This window comes from Brassica rapa, chromosome A10 (assembly GCF_000309985.2).
Source record: "Brassica rapa cultivar Chiifu-401-42 chromosome A10, CAAS_Brap_v3.01, whole genome shotgun sequence".
Taxonomy (NCBI): Eukaryota; Viridiplantae; Streptophyta; class Magnoliopsida; order Brassicales; family Brassicaceae; genus Brassica; species Brassica rapa.
Window position 1 is genome coordinate 19,273,822 of NC_024804.2, and position 14,460 is coordinate 19,288,281.

Genomic DNA, 14,460 nt, shown 5'->3' on the forward strand with positions numbered 1-14,460 from the left:
AAATTTGTCCCCAGTAGAACGTAAATCTCATAAGTCACAGGCTACATATAGATTGCGAAGGTCTTGAAAAGTAGATTCATCCCGTACTACACCTCCATCTTTTTCTGTATTATTTAGAATTTCATTAAAATCCCCAACTAAAAGCCAAGGACCATTTCTAGAGACTCCAATTCTCTGTATTCTTTCCCATAGTAAATGTCGATATTGTTGATTTGGATCACCATAAACACAAGACAAATAAAAATTCAAACCATTGTATTGAACATAAAGATCAATGAGTCTTGGTGATTCATACAACTTAGAAACAACAACATCTTTCTTCCAAAGGACTGCTAAACCTCCACTTCTGCCACGAGGAGGAACTAGACATGTGTAATCAAACCCTAAAGAGACAATAACATCTCTTACAACATCATTCTTATTCATAGTTTCTATAAGAAATAAGATATCTGGAGAAACTTTGAGACAAAGCTCCTTCAGACGATCTTTCGTCAGCGGCGCACAGAGGCCCTGACAGTTCCAGGAGATGATCTTCATGGAAACAATGGGGGTACCGGGCCCCCCGCGCCTCCGTCATCGTCATTACCAGAGCAAGAGTCTATCGACTCGATCTTCTCCTTCTTACAAGCCGGAAACAGGTCCAACCGACTTGTTGGTGAATCTTCAATGTCCCAATCCACAACCTCCACACGCTTACGCTTTTTAACAAAGAAGTCCTCCTCTTCCTTCACATACTCGTCAAAGCCGTTCATGTACTCTTCCTCAGCCCCACGCGGTTCCATAGGATTGTAAGACGTCTCGTAATTCTGAATCACCGGCCAATCTGGTGACATAACAGTGAACTCCTCCTCTTTGAGTTGATGTTGGATGTGATCGAGTCCTGGTATATGTACAGGATCATCATCTGGGATCTTAATCCGTACAAAACCAGAGAGCGGTGGTACCGTCTTGGTTTCCTGTGGGCCCGCTTCAGCGTTGTCTAGCAATTGCAGCCAAGTACGTAACTCTCCCTTTAGAAACTTTCCTTTAGCCAATTTTGCTTTAATGTAACGAATTGTTTCCACAGCCATGTCGACGTCAAATTGCGGTAGAACAGGTTTGCATTCATCATTAGCAGAGGTCGATCCAGGGTCGCCTTTCATACCAGCTTCCTCCTTTGGAAACACCTTTCCAGTAACCGGAGCAGAGTGTGTATCAACATCATCAGGAACATGGGCCTCCGGTGGAGCAAACTGACCATCGTTGCCATTACCATCGGGATCTGGAGAATCATCAGGCATGTCATCTGCAAGGTCGCGTTGAGGACAATCCTTCGCCTCATGACTTAGCATTCCACACTTAACGCAAAAATTCCGAAGCTTTTCATAACGGAATTTTAACGTAGTGTTTTCGTTAACGTTGAATTGGAAGTTCCTTTGGAACTTTAAAGGATGATCAATGTTCCAGTCAATCTTGACACGAACATAGTCTGTTAGATTCGCAGCTTCATCAAATTCAATGTCACGAACTTGGCCAATAGGTCCAATACGATCAGCAATAAACTCCACCATCTGTCGGTTGAGGAACTGCGAAGGGATGCCTCTTATCTGCACCCAGAAAGGTATGATTTTGAGATCGTTTGGAGTTAAGGTTGCGTCCCATCGACGAGTCACTAGCATCCATTCGCTGAAAGACCACGGACCGCGACGGAGGACGAGATTCAAGGCTTCCTCTGACCGGAAAACAAATTGAAATTTCGTAGGCTCTACAATACGACCCACGACTTCATCAGCCAGCCCCCACAGACGAGGCATCTGTCCAATTAGAGCTCTCATATTTTGTTTTTGAGGGTTGACAAGCACTCCCACAATTGAGAACCGATTCGATTGTACTGCCTGAGCACAAATCGCCTCCGGTAAAGCAATCGGTGCTTCATGAACACCTAAATCAATTTCTTGCATTTTTCTTCTTAAGTTGTCATTCATCTTTCGTAGACGTGAAATTTGAACAACAAAGGGATTAGAATGGTGGAAAACCCCTTTATATAACCATGGCGGTTTGAGAAACCGTTCTTCCCAAACGATGTCAATATGATAACCGCCAGAGGGTTGACTCAACGGACAAAAACCGACATGAAAAACCCATGATTCAAGGGAATTAACCGTCGGACAAATACTCTCAAAGAGAGACAAAGAACTGTGTTTGAGGCGAAAAAATCGCCGAGAGAGAAAGAGAGAGAAGAGAGAGAAGAGAGAGAAAGTCATTTTTTTGTTTCAGTTGCTTGTGTTATATAAGAGGCCAATTATGGACGAGTCGCAAAAATTACTTCTTAAACAAAAATGGAGATGCGGGGTATCGATCCCCGTACCTCTCGCATGCTAAGCGAGCGCTCTACCATCTGAGCTACATCACCGATGTCTCTTTATAAACATATTGTAATAATAGTATCGAACTACATTCTTGACTGGATGTAAAATAAACATATAAGCCAACGGTATATTACCCCTCTAACAACTTGAATAAACCTCAACAAGCTTTACTATGTATAGGAAGCTAGCCACCAAGACATAACTCATACAATGAGACATCGAACTGAACCCTTGGGAGATACTTGATGTCAGAGTTGCAAGTTGGAGGTAAACGGAGAGATCGATAATCACGCATTCAGGCTTCAACACAAATGTTCAAACAACATTTCATACTGCGTTGTATGAATATAATCGTCATGTAGGATCACCAACGTTCAAAGGACTCAAAGTAACCTGACATTTGTCTCAAACCAAGCATTTAAAGCCATACGAGAGAGAGAGGTTGGACCACTGTGACCACTCTCTGTCTCTCTCTTGAGTTTGTGGTAGGTTAGGAATGTGTTTAATTAAACCGTACGTCTGTAATTAATTGTTTTATTTATTACTAGTTGTGTAAAGAAGAATGTGATTTAACTAGCTAGACTCTGCCCCTCGCCGACATTTTGTTTTGTCAAACATACAGACTTGGTTTTTTTGACTTTATAAGCTCTTCCTATTATCCACTAGATAAATTTCTTTTGACCGAATCAAAATCTCAATAAATATCTCAAATTCCTTTTTAATAATATTCGAACATTTTAGTGTTATTATTAAAAAAAACTTGCTTACATGTTTCTTAAAATGCAATGATTTAAAAAAAAAACAAATTATTAACGTCGAAAAGCAAAATTGATGTCAATTTGTTTTAGTTGTAAAGCGATTTATTTTAGAAAAGCATATTCTTAATTTCTTAATAATAATAATGCGATAGTGTATGTTCGTTCCTCATCTATTTTTGAGCTCTCATTAAAAATAAAAATTAGATATAATTCCCCACCGATGCGACGAGAGAGGAGGAGCACAGAGATCTCTCTCGTTCGTTTCCCCCGTAAAATCTGCGAAAAAAAAAAGAAAGAAAAACTCAAAATCGACTCTTTAGTCCACGAGTTTCGTTTAATCGCTCAACGCCTCTTCCTTTAATCTCTCCCTCACCGTTCGTTTTCGTTCCCCCTCGAGCTTGATGTTTGAATTCTGATCAGATCTAGTTTTAGGATAGAGGTCAAGAGACTATTGTTATGTTTATGGATCGAGAGAGAAGGCTTTCGAATCGCAACGGGACTCCGCAATACAGCAACGGAAAGTTCCGTGATGATGATTGTTACGGTGGATTCTTAGATCGGTTGGAGAATTCGAGAGAGAAGAGTCCTTCTAGATCTAAGATTCTTCGGATCCCGTCGCCGACTTCGTCTCCTCCACCTTCCAGCTCTTCCCCGCCGTTTCCTGGCTCCAATTCGCCGGACCGGGGATATATCGAGCACCGCGTCTCTAAGTTCGATACTCTCGCCGGCATTGCCATTAAATACGGCGTTGAGGTAATATAAAAAGAAGAAGATATTTTGCCATGATGAGATTAGGTTTGGAATTTGCTAAAAGGTTGTTGTTGAATGGGACTTTTAATTAGAGGTTTAATTAATAGTGTTGGTAGAAATGAATATTTAAAAAAAAAAATTGAATTGAGGCATGATGAAGAACACATGAGGAACAAAAAGTTTTGGTTTTTATGTTCTGTTTATTTTTTTTTTGTGTTATTAAAATGCTTTGCTTTCAAGTTGAGGATGTTAAAAAGATTTTATTTATTTTGAATTGAGGCATGATGAAGAACACATGAGGAACAAAAAAAAAATTGGTTTTTATGTTCTGTTTTTATTTGTGTTATTAAAATGCTTTGCTTTCAAGTTGAAGATGTTAAAAAGATTTTATTTATTTTGAATTGAGGCATGAACACATCAGGAACAAAAAAAAAAATTTGGTTTTTATGTTCTGTTTTTTTTTTTTGTGTTATTAAGATGCTTTGCTTTCAAGTTACAGATTTTAAAGAGATTTTATTTATTTTTGAATTGAGGCATGATATGATGATGAAGAACACATGAGGAGGAAAAAGTTTTGTTTTTTTTTAATGTTTTGATTTTGATTTTGTGTTGTTGGAAATGCCTCTGCTTTCAGGTTGCAGATGTGAAAAAGATGAATGGACTTGTTACTGATCTTCAAATGTTTGCTCTCAAGTCTCTTCAGATTCCGTTACCTGGAAGACATCCTCCTTCTCCTTGTTTATCTAATGGCTCCTTACACCATGGGTACTTTATTAACTAAACTTTGTTTCTTAATTTTCCCAAAGATAGAGCCTTTGGTTGCGCTCCATATTCAATATCAACTGGTTCTCTTCTCATGCGATCTTTATTTGCAGAGAGGGATGTTCATGCCACGAACTGGAACCGCCAAACGATAGCCACAACGATATGTTCGACTCATTCCAGTCTCTGAGATTAAAATCTTCGGATAAGAAAGTTTCTCCAGCCATGTCTTCCCTTCAAGGTTACTACGGGCTAAAACCAGCAAACAGAACAGTTTCCGAAGGAGGATTCTTGGAGATGGGAACTTACAACAACAAGACAGAGACTTCTCATCATCATTTCTCCAGCAACGGTAGTAATAATCAATACCTCAGACCTTTCCCTTCCACAAACACTCCCTTAAACCACCACAGGAAATCCAGAAGCTTGGCCAATGCACTTTTCGACGAGGTTAACCAATCACCGGACAACAACAACACCACCGCTCAGGAAACGAGTGCCGATAAGTTCAGAAGAAGACGCCAAAAATCCGAAGCAGATTTTTCATCCCGGACGCCAGAGCTTCTGCTGAAAGAAGAGAACAGCAGCAGCAATGGCGGGTTTTTATCGATAGCTGGAAAAGGCTTAGCTTTGAGATCGAAAGCCTCGAGCAGAACTAATCTATCATCAGCAGAATCTGAGACTAGTAACTTCAATCCTGTACCAATCAACTTGATGGATGCTCCAGTTTCAGACAGCTTTAGCAGTGTGAGAAAATCGTCGAGTGCATCGAGTCTACAAGATCCAGAAGGTAACAACAGTAACGGTTCATCATCGCTGTCTCTATGGCCGACTTCTAAGTGGAGTTTGAAGCCTGATTTGCTTACACCTGCGGCTATCACAAGCTCAATCTTTGATGGGTTACCAAAGCCTTTAACAGGTCGGAAAAACAAGACTGCTATGGATTAAAACAAGGTCAGCTTTTCTCGTTATTTAACTGTCCCATTTTTTTTTGGAAACTATACAAAATCAAAAAGCAGAAGAAGCTATTTTAGCCTAAATGCGGAGTAAATAGATTTAGAGAAATTTCAGAGGAAGAAAGAAAAACTTCCAAATTGAGAAAAATTATAAAGAAGGAAGAAAAAGCTTGTGATAGTGATGTAATGATTGTGTGCTTTTTTTTTCCCTACGTTTATGTAAGTTATAAAATACTTTGTACCTTGTCTTAGCGTAGTCCAATTTTTTTTTTCCAATATGATGAATTGCTACACACTACTAAATGTATTCCATGCATTTATTTAATAATTTATTAAATTGTTCGTTTGTATTACACTGTTACTATTATTTATTCCATTTTATATTTCGGGGAAAAAAAGAATAATGCTTTCCACTAAGTCAGGTTTGAGCTGTCGGATCGTTGACTAAATTACAAAGGCACCGTGTGAACGTGTTAGCTCCACCGCTCTGAAAGTCCCGGAAATAATCAGTCGAGCGAGTTATGTAAAATAATGTAATATATATTTCATCAACAATCTAAAAATATAAAGCATAAATCCACAGTTTTAAAAACAAGCATACAAATTTGCAAGTGTTGAACTAAATGGAACATTTAAAAGCATGATAAAAAAATGTCGTCAACACTGCTGCACCTTCATCATCGTTAGTCTCCCTTAACACTTCCACTTCTGCCATAACCATGAAAAGCAACCTGAACACTAGCAGTACGGGCGACAGAAGTGGATTTCTGCTGTGGATGTAAAGTAAAACGTAATAGCACAATGGGTAACAAACAACATAGTCTCGAGAATTAACTTCTATGAGTTGAACTTAAATTTTTTTATTTTGCAGAACATTCTTTTAAACCGTTTCATATGTTACTAGTTCATTGTCCCACAACTTTTGGGGAACGATCAAAACCAAAAGTACGGATATGCGTTTTTAAAATACGTTACCTAAGAAATCAATTAAGTATATGATCAAATACGTTTCTGTTAGATTCCAATCTTCTATTTTTATAGGCTCATCCAGCTCAATGTCTTTACCTCAACATTACGCAAAAACTTGATCCAACCAGGACTCATCTCCACGACTCAACCATCCCGGGTTCCAAAGTGTAAACCTAGCTAGAGACAATGCAGTTGAGTGTTAATCATGAAGCCAGATATAAGAAAGACTAAGAATTCTAGACAACATAGAGATCAAGGAACTTAAATCATTCATATAGTAAATTCTATAGTCAATATCAAAAATCCACACAAATGCACAATACTTCGTTGAGTTAGTTTATTCGCTCAGGGAAGCCAAATCCCAACCGATATACCAACACAACACAAAAAAAAAAAAATCCATGTTTCTGTTTCTTCGCAATTCTCAATCCGTACTTGCACAAAAGTGAAAACAGGAGGTAGGTCTTCTCAAACAGTAATCACTGTTGTTTGGAACAAAATTTCACGGTGGCACCAGCACAAACATGACTTGAAAGGATGTTATTAATTCATGGGAGCTGGAAACCCTATAGACTGAACTAAAAGCCATAGACAAGTTTGGTTGAGAAACATAAAGAGGAACTAATACCTCAAGTCCTCAACAAACTTCAGATAAGCAGTGCGTTCAATATGGATACTTGTAAAATCCGGTGAATGAAGTCGCAGTTGTTTATACATGCAAGCTTCATGTTCCTGCTACAGCTCCAGGGAGGACAACCTAGGTTATGCAGAGAAGAGACACCTGCCAAGAACAGCATAAATGGAACTTAAGTTAATGAGCAGAAGAGCATCATCGCATCACTATTCTTTTGGAGAAAGCAGTTATCTAATATAGTAATCTCGTCTAGGATGAACAGTACAGACTTCACCAAATAACTTCAAAGTGACTTTACTCACAAACAACAAGAAACACAAAATAAACATGTCACCATTTCGGGAACCAATATTAAGAGTAAATTAAAGACTTGCACTTAATACTTGGGAACTTGTCATTGCCTCACTACTGAATCTACTTTGAACTTAGGTACTTCTATGTGCAGACTGCAGACACTACACTTATCGGGTGAGCATTTCTCAAGATAGTGTCTCAAATACAAGTAAAGACAGTTGCTAGTTTTATGATTCTTATCAGCAGATTTAACCCAGTATATTAATAAGAGTTGAACCTCGTTTAACTAGAAAAACCTGTGTAGTTATTGGCACAGTAGTACTAACCAAATTAGAAACAAGGGCATATACTGTGAAGAACATGATCCGGTGATAACATTTGTCAGGAAAATTTACAATATACAGCAGTATCCTGACAATAGCCTGAAGAGTTTTGATGCCTCTGGAAGTGAATATACCGCCAAAAAAGTGTCTTCCATGGAAGGGTGAGAAGTCTATTTCAAACTGTTTGATAACAATCCAGGAATAAGAAAATTAGAGGTGAAACATGTTAATGAAACACTAGCAGCTTGCTATTTGAAGTGTAAAAGAACCACCGAAAGGTTGTCTCTACCTTAACTTCAAGAAGGCCTCCAACAAGCCGCAGAAGGTACGTCAGGCCGAGATGGTAGCATCTGCGAAGTAGTATGACCTTGAATAACAGATTGAAACGTTGAAGTTAAACATTACAGGGAAACGCAACAGATCCCAATTTCTTTTATGATCGGCTAAATTCAGATGGATCGAGATAGATCGTCTCACCTAAAATTGTAGGGCCCGCATGCATATTATTACCAGCAGGTTGATAGCTCATTGACCCTGAAGGTGGTCTTTCTGGAGGAGGCTGAACGAAACCTGTTGTTACAAAGAAGATCACCAGTATCAAACAAAAAGGGAGAAGTATAACCAACTGATGCAGCATAATGCTCATAGGTAGACGACATGTACATGAACAAACTGACATACAAAGGTTTGAAATGATTCTCGCATATACATACCATCTGTAACCGTAAGAGAGCCTGGAAGTGGATTTTTTCCACGTATCCAGGCTCCATGTTGAGTATCTGCACGACGTGCATTTGAAGGCAACCGCCATGGATCCTCATTCATATGTCGCGGCGCATCAACTGACTGAGATGGAAAAGGGCAAGGATGAGGAAAGGAGGAGCGTTGGGGTTGTAATTCAACAATCCGGCTTGGAAGCGAAAAATGGCTGGATGGTGCTGGAGCGAGATGCCTAGTCCCTGGGCTATGTCCGAAAGAGGCACTGCTCGGCCGTAGTAGTTGGTTCTGTAATGACGCTTTATGTTTACAAATCAAAAGTACAAGCGAATGTAGCTTGAGCAATTACAAGATGACTAGATCAGAAAACGAGAGAAATCAGTGTGCTTACAGTGGCAACGCCAGACCGCTGTGTAGATATCTGGTATTCATGTTGCAATACTGGATATGGAGGAGCAAATCCTGGTTGAAGGGGTAACGAAGGATAGCTAGGCTTGGACGGTTGAGTTATGGATGATTGTGGTGTAGCTATAGATTGGGGAGGTGGTAAAGGAGCTAGTGGTGGAGGTGAACGTTGCTCAGAGAGAGGTGGGGGTGGTGGCAGCTGCGGTGGAGATGATGGAGGTGGAAGCGGGGATGAGGGTGGAGGGGAAGGAGGCAGGGGAGGGGGAGATGGAGGCGTTTCATGAGGCAGCGGAGGAGAACCCTCTGGAAAAGGCTCAGTTGCAGTGGTTACAGTCGGTGAGTCCTCCTTTGCTCCAGTCCCACAAACATACGATGGTTCTTCAACTCTTGGCTGATAAGAAACTTCTTCCATTTCACGCACACCATTGCCAACCTCTAAAACACAGTGAGGTTTATCACTTGAACTATCATACGAACGTTCTTCATCTCTTGGCTGATAAGAAGCATCTTCCATTTCACGCACACCATTGACAGCCTCTAGAACACATGGAGTTTTATCACCCGAACTATCACCTGCCTTTAATTTTCCTAAAGCATGGGCTGATTCTTCAATTTGTGTGTTTTCAACTTCCCGTGATGTGGTTGGAAAATCCTCATCTTCTTCACCCTCTCCAAAAGTATGAGAAGATAAAAATCCAGGTAGCTGAAAACTCGCATAGCTGCAGAAAAGAAGTTAACGTATCAGAACCGCAATAAAGCTGTCTCTAACCACATGCCCATCAGAAACTATATCAAACCGGAAAAAAATGCATACCTCCCATACTCATCAACAAGCATCCCTTCCATTTCCCTTATAGGGTCATCTACAGAACGCTCAGATCTAGAAGGACGTCGTAAGGTAAACCCTGCAGTTGCATCGCCACCAGAGGTGCTAATATCACCAATATAGCGACGCAGGAGAGAATCCGGAAAAATCTTCCTTTCAAGCCACAACCTCAACACCTAGCAGAAGTAAGAGATTATTGACTCTGAACAACAAAAACATGAGAGTGCCCTCGATCGAACAAAGAGCAAAAAACCTTGCGACATTGATGGCGATTTTCACGAGCCCCAGTCCCTGACGGAGCCGCAGCACCTAGAAGGCGTGGCAAGGCTGCCTGCACAGTAGGAATATACAACGCGCCAGCTATACCTAAAGAAGATTTCACATGCATCATGATTTATCACTAATATTATCAGTTATATACATAAGACAGACAGATATATTATCTTTGGCTGTAGACAGAAAGACAGCAACAGTATACATATACCTAAGCACCTAAAAAAATCGACCTTCTGAAAAGAGTTGCTGCATCCATTCAGGAGGAAGCTTACCTTTTTGGCTATGGGAACACTGTGTGATCGAATCAACGAGAAAGAACAAGTCCACTTTACGTCGGAAAAGAGGCTCACTTTCTAGCTTTCGTATGAGAAGTTCCACAACCTAAAAAAAAAAGAAAAACAAAAAACGTCAAAAGCTGCTCCTAAATTTCACATATCAAACGCTGTAGATAGTTCTCTCAAAACATTTGACCGTAGCAAAGGTATCTTTCTAAATTGAAACTTCATTTGCAGTCTATTCTTAAGTTTATCATAGATAACCCTGGCTGGCAGTCTTAATAAAGAGGTAAAGAAAAATGTTGCTGAATATTATTAGGTACCTCACTGGCAATCCCATGCTTTGCACACTGAATAGCCTGGCGTGTTGCACGTCCAATACTTTCCTTCGTTCTGGATAAGGTCTCTATCATTCCCTCAAAAGCATCTCGTGAAATTGCAGCCTCAGTGACAGCATCCCCAACTGACATATGCCCTGAGCTAACTCTTCTCTCTTCATTCTCTTCAATCCCAGCTTGGTTACTTGATCCGGACTGGTTTCCATGATTTGATGGAGTCGTCTGTTCTTCGTGTCCCAGAGTAACAATCACCATGGCGTCGCCAGCAGAAGATGAAACTTTCTGAACCATGGAAGGGCTGTTATTTCTCAGATGCGTTTCACCGATGCCAGAGAACGTATTGTCCAGATTCACAGACGGTGAAGTAGGTGTATGTGCTTGTTTTCTTTTAGCTTGGGCAGCTGCAATCAGAACCTTCATAGATGACGAAGAATCTGGCAACCCAGAACTGATCAATGGGGTATTTCCATTTTCTTGATTGCCACCAATCCTACAATACGAAAAGAACACAAAGACTATAACCTCCAAGCGAAAGAAAAACATATCAATGACATGGGGAAATACGAAAACATACATCCCAGCGGACAAGTTAGCAGATGTGTCTCTTGACACTCCAGCATCGTTCAAACGAGTTGCAACTTTTGGAGTGTTTTTTTGTTTTTCCCCTAAAGCTGGTTTTCTTCTCTGATTTGTTGCCTGAGATTGAGAAGAGCTAGCTCTATCAGAACCAGCCACTGCATCCTTAGTAGAATCACCTTGGCATTTTTTTGACATCCCCACACCAGAGACTTTTCCCATTTTATGTTGTCCTGCCACCTGATCCTTAGTTGAAACCAACTGAGGGGACTTCTTAGGAGATCTCAAGACCTGCTTAACATTTTTTGTGGGTAACTTGATGACTGGGTTTCCAATAGACGACCTGTTAGAGAGGCCCTCCACGCTATCTGGCATTCCTGCACCAGAGACTTTTGCAGTTTTATTTTGTCCCTTCACCTGTTTCTTGAATGTAATCAGCTTGGGGGATTTCTTAGGAGATTTTAAGATTGGCTTGACATTCTCTGGGGGTAACTCGGTCACAGATTTTCCCATAGGCGAGCTGAACGAAAGGCCCTCCACGCTATCAGGAAGTGTAAGTGAAGCCTCCTTGTTATGTTTACACAGCGGTACCTTCCCTGTTTCGGCACTTTTTTCAGATCCTTCAAATCGCTTCACTTTAATAGAAGTATCATGGGACGCCTTAGCACTTTTAGGACCATCAGTAGAAGCTGAAGTATCGTTGCGAACATTGGTATCTCCTCCATGCACCGGAGTCTTTGACTCTTCATCGTCATCTTCATCATAGATATAAACTGCCCTCCGTCTCTTAGGCAGCTGAGCAGCTGAAACCTTCACACATTCAGCAGAAGATGAACTAATCTTCCGTTCCGGATGATTTGCTCCCTTTCTATCACGAGAGCCAGAAAAGGAGGAAGATTTTGTGTGCTCAACTGTCTGTTTGTGACGCCTTGTATAACCGACCATTTCCTTATCAACAATCTCACGCTTTCGAATTGACACAACGCCAGTAGAATCAGATCCTTCAGCTTTGCCTTCAGGACGAAGACGCTTGCTCTTGGATGGTTTTTGATCCTTAGGATCTTCAGGTCGTTGTCTCTTAGCAGCACGTAGACTCTCACCTTCTCCTGATGCAGACTTTCCAAGTTCACTTTCAGACCTCTTTTTCTTCCCCAAACTCCCATTTTTAGAGCCAACTGCATGCTCATGCTTATCACTCGAGACTCCGGCGCTTGGTTTCTCTTTAAGCAACATTTTTGAGCTTTCACAACCAGCGATATTAAGATCCGAAACCACCTTCTTGTCAAAAGATTCCTTCTTACTGCCCTTTAATTTCTGGTTAGGACCAATGGGATTATTATCTGTAGCAGCTCGACTATCAGGCAGACGCTTGGCTCTAAGAACCTCATCTTTAGATCTTTTATCCGAGCCAGGCTCCTGTCCGTCACCACCCGGGGATGAATCTTCCTCTCCTATGCAAGGCTTTGTCTCAGCACCATTATTCTCAACTACTTTATGGAGACCAGGATCCGCCCTAGAATCAAACTTATCAGAATTCTCATCATCACCAGTGTCTCTATGATCTGTTTCATCCAATGCCTTAGCCTTGGTCAAACTAGGCTCAACAGCATTCAAAAGCGCCTCACTACCCAAGTTATCTGACTTGCGATTCTGCGACTTCTCAAATGCAGCGGAGATCTCCTCCACAGCTTGTGCGAAGTGCTTGACCGTTTTACCTTGACATCTTTTTAACAGTTTACTCTTTGCCTCACTAGTGAAAGCTTGAATATCAGGAGGCGCAACAAAAGCTCTGCATCAAAGTATGATTACTTGGTCAGTGACTAATATTGAGAAAACGAAATCACAATCAAACAACAAGGAGAAACAAAGAAGTGATGTTGCAATCAGGAAAGGAACTACCAAATCACAGTAACATAACAAATTGACAAGACAAAAATGCATATAGCTTTCTAAGTCGTGGTAAGAAAAATCTAAAACCACCAACAATCAATAGACACAGAAGAGGCATGCTTACATTTCCTGTGTTCCAAAGAAATAAACGAAGTATTTCTTTGGGTCTGGTACATGATCCCAATCTTCGGGCCGGTCGATCTGAAACACAAAACATTTACTTTACAGAAGTTAAGTTAAGTCAAAATGAACAATCCTACGCAGCTCAATAGCAATTCAAACGCTCTGGCCATGAGAGATACTACATATCAATAAGCTAGAGGACTATACTACTGTCTTTGAGCTTCACACAACTTCAGCACAAAAATAAGAAAAAGTTTGCTTCGGCATACAATAAAAGCAGCATTATTGTGTATGAAGAGAAAACACAGCATTGGAGCTATCCAGAAGAACCTTAGAGAAATTCAATCCGCCAATAAACAAAACGCCATAAAACTAAACTAACACAAAGAAAACACAATTACGTAGAACCAAGCTTAACCCCCGAAAAAAGACAAACGTAGGAACTATAAGGTTAAGCGAGTAGACAAGAGTATGTGCAAAACCCAAAAAAAACAACATGATCATGACCAAAGATGCAATGAAGGCGAGAGAGAGAGAGAGAGCAGAAGACGCACCTTAGCAGGCCAAGCAGGAAAGCCTTTGACTTTAGCAAGAACGAGATCACCCAGTCTCAACTCTCCTTTCGCGATGCCTTTGCTCCCCGTTTTTCTACGGCTTGGAGCCATCGGCGACTCTGAATAAGAACCCTAATTTTGAGTTCAGAATAGAAACACCGAAACGAAATCGCCGAAGCCCAGAGAAACTTCGACTCTTCACCGGATATTGATTCCGCCGTAGAATCCGCTGATGGAGACCGCTAGGGCTTCGAGCAATGAAGCGAAAACGAGTAAGAGAGAGAGACAGAGGTAAGAGTCGAATCGAAGGGAATTAGAGCAAAGAGGAAGCGAAAGTTTTAGTCGGGAGATTTTGTGAAGAGGAAGAAGCTAAAGCGAAACTGGTTTACTCACGTCGCCGCCTTTTCCTCTCCCTCCCCCTCTTCACAGAAACGAGAACGATATCACTTTTTTTCCTTTTTTATTCTTTTATAATTAATTTTTTTTTTTACAAAATTGCCTTTTACTAACTTTTGTTAATGCCTGCCCCTTTTCACAAAAAAACATCAATAGATGAAGAGAAAAACTTCATTTTTCTGAGTCTAGAGGTATCAAAAGGTGATCAAGTAAACAAAAGAGAGTATGTACTACTACTAGAGTTGTGAGCAGCAGACAGTTTATAGGGGACTAGGCGACTTCACATCGTT

The 14,460-nt window shown here is 40.7% G+C and overlaps 2 protein-coding genes and 1 non-coding gene across 24 annotated transcripts; 1 reads left to right on the plus strand and 2 right to left on the minus strand.

The window, feature by feature from the left end:
- Positions 1-2,319: 2,319 nt before the first annotated feature.
- Positions 2,320-2,392, minus strand: TRNAA-AGC. The gene has a single exon. It is a non-coding gene; the product is annotated as a tRNA-Ala (tRNA).
- Positions 2,393-3,298: 906 nt separating this feature from the next.
- Positions 3,299-5,852, plus strand: LOC103847138. Its single transcript, XM_009124183.3, has 3 exons — positions 3,299-3,859; positions 4,491-4,621; positions 4,732-5,852. The coding sequence occupies exons 1-3, from the start codon at positions 3,563-3,565 to the stop codon at positions 5,564-5,566; spliced, it is 1,263 nt and encodes a 420-aa protein (XP_009122431.1). The 5' UTR covers positions 3,299-3,562; the 3' UTR covers positions 5,567-5,852.
- Positions 5,853-6,093: 241 nt separating this feature from the next.
- LOC103847139 (protein HUA2-LIKE 1) lies at positions 6,094-14,237 on the minus strand. Of its 22 annotated transcripts, none has more exons than XR_628741.3 (15): positions 13,775-14,237; positions 13,222-13,298; positions 11,206-12,996; positions 10,617-11,121; positions 10,291-10,399; positions 9,996-10,108; positions 9,731-9,918; positions 8,903-9,635; positions 8,508-8,799; positions 8,272-8,364; positions 8,084-8,161; positions 7,798-7,974; positions 7,172-7,324; positions 6,640-6,716; positions 6,094-6,282 (listed from the first exon to the last, which is right to left on the minus strand). XR_628741.3 is itself a non-coding variant. In XM_009124184.3 (12 exons), the coding sequence occupies exons 1-11, from the start codon at positions 13,883-13,885 to the stop codon at positions 8,091-8,093; spliced, it is 4,083 nt and encodes a 1,360-aa protein (XP_009122432.1). In that variant the 5' UTR covers positions 13,886-14,237; the 3' UTR covers positions 7,794-7,974; positions 8,084-8,090. The 22 variants fall into 22 exon arrangements, 1 of the variants encoding a protein (XP_009122432.1); XR_628740.3 differs by having other exon boundaries at positions 6,640-6,720; XR_001956765.2 differs by having other exon boundaries at positions 6,098-6,341.
- Positions 14,238-14,460: the final 223 nt, after the last annotated feature.